Raw genomic sequence first — 7,829 nt, 5'->3', positions numbered from 1 at the left:
AATGCTGGTGAATTTACTTCTCAATCTTTCAATGATTATTGCATATCCATTGGGATAAATGTTGAACATCATGTAACACATTTTCATACACAAAACGGTCTAGCTGAATAATTAATTAAACGCATTCAGTTGATTGCTAGACCGTTACTAATGAAATATAAACTCCCAATATCTGCTTGGGGACATGCTATATTACATGCAGCAGCATTAATTCGCATCAGGCCAACAAATTATCATAAGTTCTCCCCATCACAATTGGTTTTTGGTCAGGAACCAAATATATCCCATCTTAGAATTTTTGGATGTGCAGTTTATGTCCCTATAGCTCCACCACAACGCTCCAAGATGGTTCCTCAAAGGAGGTTGGGAATATATGTTGGATTTGATTCCCCATCAATAATAAAATATCTTGAGCCAACTACGGGGGATTTATTTAAGGCTCGTTTTGTTGATTGTCATTTTAATGAGTCAGTTTTCCCATGTTTAGGGGGAGAAAATAAACAGCTGGAGAAAGAAATTAGTTGGAATGAATTATCATTGTCTCATCTTGGTCCTCGTACTAAGCAATGTGAACTAGAAGTTCAAAAGATAATTCATTTACAAAGTTTAGCAAATTAGTTGCCAGATGATTTTACTGACCCAAAGAGAGTGACTAAGTCACATATACCAGCTGTGAATGCTCCAATTAAGATTGAGGTTCCAGAAGGACAAAATGAAGTTGCTAATGAGTCTAAGGCACGCCAGAAGCGTGGAAGACCAATGGGTTCCAAAGACAAGAATCCTCGAAAAAGGAAAGGAGCAATGGTTGATGATGGTCAAATCGAGGATACGGTCAATTTTAAAGGATCTCCTGAAGAGACTTTAGACATGATAGAAGATGAAATCCAGGTACCTGATAATTAAGAAATTCCGATAAATTATATCATGTCTGGAATTACATGGAACCGAAACCAAATCGACGTCGATGATGTTTTTGCATGCAATGTAGCATTAGATGTTGTGGATGATGATGAGGATCATGAACCAAAGTCTATTGAAGAATGTAGACATAGAGATGATTGGCCAAATTGGAAGGAAGCAATTGAATCAGAATTGAAATCTCTTGCAAAAAGAGAAGTATTCGGACTTGTAGTTCGTACACCTGAATATGTAAAGCCAGTGGGACATAAATGGGTCTTTGTGCGAAAGAAAAATGAAAATGGTGATATTGAAAGATATAAAGCAAGATTAGTTGCACAAGGATTCTCACAAAGACCTGGAATTGATTATGAGGAGACATATTCTCCTGTGGTGGATGCAACAACTTTTAGATATATAATCAGTCTGGCAATGAGAGAGGGACTTGACTTACGCTTAATGGATGTAGTCACAGCTTATTTGTATGGTCCACTGGATAATGATATCTATATGAAACTCCCAGAAGGATTTAAGTTGCCAGAAGCAACAAAATCAAGTTCTCGAGAACATTTCTCTATCAAATTGAATAGATCTCTATATGGATTGAAATAATCTGGGCGTATGTGGTATAATCGCCTTGGTGAGTAATTATTGAAAGAAGGATATAAGAATGATCCTATTAGCCCATGCATTTTTATAAAGAGATTTGGATCAGGATTTGTTATAATTGCAGTGTATGTTGATGATCTAAACGTTGTTGGAACTCCTGAAGAGATTTGCATGATTGTGGAATGTTTAAAGAAAGAATTTGAAATGAAAGATCTTGGAAAGACAAAATTTTGCTTGGGGTTACAAATTGAGCACCTAAAGAATGGAATCCTTGTGCATCAAACAACATATACAGAAAAGGTGCTAAAAAGGTTCTCTATGAATCAAGCACATCCATTGAGTAGCCCTATGGTTGTAAGATCACTTGAAGTGGATAAGGACCCTTTCCGTCCTCGGGAAAATGATGAAGAAATTCTTGGTTCTGAAGTACCATACTTAAGTGCAATTGGGGCATTGATGTATCTTGCTAGTCATACAAGACCTGACATATCATTTTCTGTGAATTTGTTAGCAAGGTTTAGCCCATGCCCAACCCGGAGGCATTGGAATGGGATTAAACATGTACTTCGTTATCTATAAGGTACGAAAGATATGGGTTTGTTCTTTCCTAATTTATCAAAAGAAGGTTTAGTTGGTTTTGCAGATGCAGGATATTTATCTAATCCTCATAATGGTCGATCACAAACTGGATATTTATTCACATGTGGAGGTACTGCCATTTCTTGGCGTTCTATGAAGCAAACTATTGCAGCTACTTCCTCTAACCATTCTGAGATTTTAGCAATTCACGAGGCTAGTCGTGAATGTATATGGCTAAGGTCTGTGATTCAGCATATAAGAGAAGATTGTGGTTTATCTTCCGGGAAAGAGGCACCAACAATTTTATATGAGGATAATGCAGCATGTATTGTACAGCTCAAGGAAGGATACACCAAAGGTGATAGAACCATGGTTTTTCCCACTGGGTTTTCCTGGTAAGGTTTTTAATGAGGCAGCATTTCATGCGCATTATAAGGCATTGTATTGTTTTAGATAATGGACATCCAAGGGGAGTGTTATAAAATATATATTAGGATGGATGCCCATTATACTCTTACCCCTATATAACATATGTATGTGTATATATTATATGTATGCCTATGGAATTGGATGAATAAGAGGATAACCGACATACAGTTTCTCTCTCCCCCTTTCTCCATTTCTCCCTACTTTCATAATAACCAATGATATTAAGTTTATTTTCTTGTTACCATTGAGAAAAACCAATAATAGAAGGCTACCATTGAGAATTTCCCAAAAAAATATATGAAGTATTAGTTATATACTTATTGTTTAAAACTTTAATGCTTTCACAATTTTAATTAAAGGTCATGGGTTCTATTATTACAAGAAACAGTTTTTTTTTTTAAGTGAATGGATAATTAAAATTCAGCTAAAAGCACATTTCACATATTCGCATATGTGTAACCATGTCATGTTGACTGTTGAGAAAAGGATGACAAGTGGTATAACATGCCTTACTTTGAAGTTTAAATAACACAAATTCTTATTTACAATGGGTGTACAATAAATATTGTACACCAAAGTAAAAGTTAACTCAAAATGCTTAAAAGTTAAGCTTATATATGTAAAAGTTATGTATTTTTTAGTGATAAATTTTTTAATTTTAGTAAAACTTATTTCTTTAAAATGACAAATAATGTATAAAATTAATCATTTAACCCTTTAAAATGTTTATCTATCAACTTTTTTATTACTAATATAAAAGTTAATCAAAACTAGGTTAAAGTTACAAAAAAATGGATAAAAGTTATCTTGGTGTACAATAAATTTATTGTACACCTAGTGCCCGCAAGACCTTTTGTTTAAATAATATTATAGATATAAAGTAATCTGAGTAAATTATTTGTCTCACACTATTGTAATTAAATAATTTTAATCTTAAACTTAGGATTTTTTGTTTCAAAGATGAATTCTCAAGTTACCTAAAACGACACGGAGCATCAATCAGGTCAATAACTAGTTTTCCATAAGAATACCGGGTGGCTTGAAGTTGTTAAACTTAAAATCTGTTTTGTTTGACTATTTTGTCTTATTTTAGACAAAATAAGTTCAGATAAGTTTAAGACTCTGTTCTATTCGACTTATTTTGACTTATTTCAGACAAAGTAAGTTCAGATAAGTTCAGTTAAGTTCAGATAATATAAGTTCAGCAAAAATAAGTTTTTTTCAAACAATTTCACAAACAAATAAGTTTATTTCAAACAAAATAAGTTTTTTTTCCAGATAAAATAAGTTCAGATAAGTTAAGATAAGTCCGGTTAAATTAGATAAGTTCAGTTAAGTTCAGATAATTTCAGATAATATAAGTTCAGTCAAAATAAGTCAAATAGAATGAAGCCTAATATAAGTTGGGAAAAAATAAGTTTTTTTCAGACATTTTCACACACAAATAAGTTTATTTCAGACAAAAAAAGTTTTTTTTCAGATAATATAAGTTGAGAAAAAAAAGTTATTTCCAAAAATTTTCACACGCAAATAAGTTTATTTCAGACAAAATAAGTTTTTTTCAGATAAAATAAGTTCAGATAAGTTCAGTTAAGTTCAGATAAGTCCAATTAAGTTCAGATAATATAAGTTCAGTCACTATAAGTCGAATAGAAAGGAGCCTTAGTTTTTAGATTTATTCACAATTCCAATTTTTCATTGTTATAAGGAAAATTTGGCAAATACAACCTAATAAAGTTTCCTATTTACCAATTACAACCTCAAACTTCTAATTTTGTCAATTACAACCATAAACTTATACTTCGTACATTTTAAATTACAACCCGAAATCATTTTCCGGTAAAAATCACCTGAAGATGATGTCATAATGTTATTAAAAAACATTTACATAATATGTATAAAAAATTATTTTCGATCGATTTTGTTTAATTCCTATTTTTCGATTTATTTTGTTTTAATACTTATTTTTCGATTTAATTTTTTATAGTAATTATGTATGGAGTAATTGTTTTCTCTGCCGATATCTATATTTTCTCTTTATTATCTTTACTAGTCTGTGCCCGTGCTAATGCACGGGATGTCTGTAAAATTAGAAAGCTATAAAAGAGATAATTAAATTATGTAAAACTACTATGCTTGTTGAGAATAATAATAATATAAATTTGAAGGATTTATGAAATTTATAAATCAATTTATATATACTTTTATACTATTGATAATAAATATTTTAAATAATGTTAGATAATTAAAACGTTGGTAGAGGCTTTAGGAAAAATGTCCATATTGACTTAGCTTGGTAATTTCAGTTTTGTTTTAGTCTATTTAGCTAGCTTGAAATACTCATATCAGAATGATTATATTAAATGGGTACGTGTTACTTGGTTTTTACGAAAGTAATATTTTTTTTTTGATAATACTTGATCAAATATTTACAAGTCAATTGATTGTTTAAGATATTAATTTCGTAGATATATTTTGATGTAACCCGGCCCCCGACCCCCGACTCTTTTTATCCTTCTTGTATTCCATTTAGGGTGTCTCTTTGTAATTATTGACTTTGAAATTTAATATATTAATTAAAAATGATGATCTCAGAGAAACGGATGTAATTACGTCCAATATTAATATAGAAAATTTACTAACTCGTTATGCTAAGACGTCCATATATGGTACAATTGTACCTTGTAAATGATATAACCTCACATTCTAATGTAATACTAGAAACGTTATACAGAGTAATTATGATTAATATTTATCAAGCAGTAAAAAAAATTATGTTTCCTACATTTTTGGAATTTCACATGTAGTATATCATAATAATATTATTTTCAAATGACTTAAATTAAAGATTGACGTAGAGTTTTGTATATTCAATTAATGTTAATTTTTGAGATTGTAAAATTACTACGTACGCCATTACTTCTTCTTTTTGGGGGGGGGGGGGGGTAATTTTATTTTTATTCTAGTTTTCTTAATACTCTGTCTAACGATAAATTATATGGTTTAATCAATTTGTCTGCTGTTTCCTATTGTAAAAAAAAGAATACCGTACAATAAGCAATTGAACAATAATAAAAAATTTCGTTTTCTATATTTAAAATGTTCCCCGATTTATTTTAACAGTTTTTCAATAATAGTTTGAGAATAGTCAATCATTACGTTCTTGACTTTTATTACTTTTTATTACTTTTTATTTGTCAATATTGACTTAAATAATCCACCTTTTAATTATAGGGTGAGAATTATTTCCATTATCCGGCCATGAGATTCTTTTTTCCAATTTTATTAGCTTTTTAATTTCTTAATTGACTGAATTTTCTTAAATAATCAGTGTAAGAGAGGTGGGAATTAAGATTTTAGAGCCCTCACAACTACCTATCACACCGCTTTAGTAATATAGATTTCACGACACCAATGAAATTTTCCATAATTATACTTTGTATTATTCTGTCAAGTTTTTTAAAATAAACAAAAAGAAAAGAATCACATAAAGAGTTCTGGTTGGATGTAAAACCTCAAAGTTGTCACTTTCTCAATTGGCAACTGGATATCTGTTGATTGTGACTCAGCTTTTTCCTGTACACGACGTCGTATGCCTCTAATTGACTGCAAATTGCAATTGTGTAAAACCCTTCTCAGCAAGAATCTCTCTCCTCCCACAGTTGCTTCCATTTCTCTCCCCCTTGTTTTTCTCTAATAATTTTTTTTTTAACGAAAAATCCAAAAACCAATTGGCAAAACGCAGACAATTAAGCAGTAAAACGGCATGCAAAACGGAAGTAGCAGCAGCAACGGCGTCGGAGAGGGGCGGAAGCCGTTGTCAGAGATGGTGGCTGACTGTGTGAGGCGGTGGTTTCAAGACACTCTCAAGGAGGCCAAAGGCGGCGACGTCAATATGCAAGTTCTTGTCAGTCAGATGTACTTCGCTGGTTATGGTGTTCCCAAAGATGACCAAAAGGTACCTTCTTGATTTTCTCTCTTTTTTTTTGGGAAAAATTTGGTTAATTTTGTGATTCTGCTGTTATTTACTGATTTTATGGGTGCCCGTCATTTTAGATGTGCTATATAGTGAAATTAATTCTGGGTTTTTGTTAATTTATGTAGTTAGTGATGGGTATAGTGATTCCAGGTGCCAAAGATGCCCAATTTTTTGGGATAAAATCAAGGTTTATTTTTGTGTTTATGGGGTTATTTGGTGATTTTTATGGATGCCCCATCATCTTATATTGTCTTAAGTTGATGTAGTTGATTGTGGATTTTTGTCAATTTATAGACTTGTTTGATGATGTTTGTGATTGCCCAGCTTTGCAATTTTCAATGAATTGAATGGATAAACTCTGAGTTTGTGGCAACTCTTTGAGTTGTATGGGAAAATCGAGTTCGCGGCTTGGGTTTGGTTGTTCTTTAATGGGTAGTATTGTGAATTTAATTGTGCTTGAGTAAAGAAAGCAAGATTTCTCTTTGGCTTGTATTCTTTGATTTGAATTAGAATCAGAAACAAGTTCCTCATTTGCTCCTTTATTGAGGCAGTAGCTGATACTTGATCGTGCTTCGACCCTTCGAGATGAATTGGTCGAATGATTAGGCTCTAAATTTAGGGTTGTGGTCATTTGTGTCACTTGCTTTACAATTGTAGAGATTCTTGCTTTTCTGTGTATAGTCCTTCTCTTCCCTAGTAATACACATATGTGAAGTTTGAGGTTCTTTTATTGGTAAGGAGTTCAACAAATTGAAGCAACTTAAATTGACGTCAATTAGTACTTGGTGTGATTTTATGAGTTTGCTTCTTGATAGCTTTGATTCGTGCCATCATTTTTGTGTTTGTTTGAGATCATGTTTCACTATTTATGGGTTTCAGGCAAGGTTATGGTTGTCAAGGGCTTCTAGGGTAAGAGCATCAGTTTGGAAAGTGGGTGAAAAGCATCCTGGTAATCTTCTTCTTCATCTCCTCCCTTAAAAAATGGAATTTTCTTTTTCTGGCCCAAAAGTAGAATGTTCTCATTCCTTATACTGGTTTCTGTTTGTCGTCATTATAGGCTATAATGCAAGTGATTCCGATTCTGATGAATTGATTGGTGAAGCACACTGACTATGTTATTTAGAGATTGGTAACTAAAGTGAGTTTTAACTACTTTGGCAATGTCCTTTAGTTGAGACTTCTCTATAGGTAGAAATATTCCTTTTTGTATTACATGTTTCGTATGCACACTTGTACTGTGATGGTGTGTGATATAACTCTAGTGCAAATGTGCAATTTTAATCATGATGTCTCATTAATTCCTTTTTATTTAAATTGACTGCATGTTTCTGTGGCT

The 7,829-nt window shown here is 32.1% G+C and overlaps 1 protein-coding gene across 1 annotated transcript; it reads left to right on the top strand.

The window, feature by feature from the left end:
• The first annotated feature begins 6,036 nt into the window (after nt 1-6,036).
• On the top strand, nt 6,037-7,829 carry LOC110775753 (uncharacterized). Its single transcript, XM_021980356.2, has 3 exons — nt 6,037-6,472; nt 7,373-7,442; nt 7,551-7,829. The coding sequence occupies exons 1-3, from the start codon at nt 6,281-6,283 to the stop codon at nt 7,601-7,603; spliced, it is 315 nt and encodes a 104-aa protein (XP_021836048.1). The 5' UTR covers nt 6,037-6,280; the 3' UTR covers nt 7,604-7,829.

The sequence above is a fragment of the Spinacia oleracea genome, chromosome 5 (genome assembly GCF_020520425.1).
Source record: "Spinacia oleracea cultivar Varoflay chromosome 5, BTI_SOV_V1, whole genome shotgun sequence".
NCBI lineage: Eukaryota > Viridiplantae > Streptophyta > Magnoliopsida > Caryophyllales > Amaranthaceae > Spinacia > Spinacia oleracea.
The sequence above is the reverse complement of the archived record's forward strand: the minus strand, read 5'-3'. Positions and strand labels throughout refer to the sequence as shown.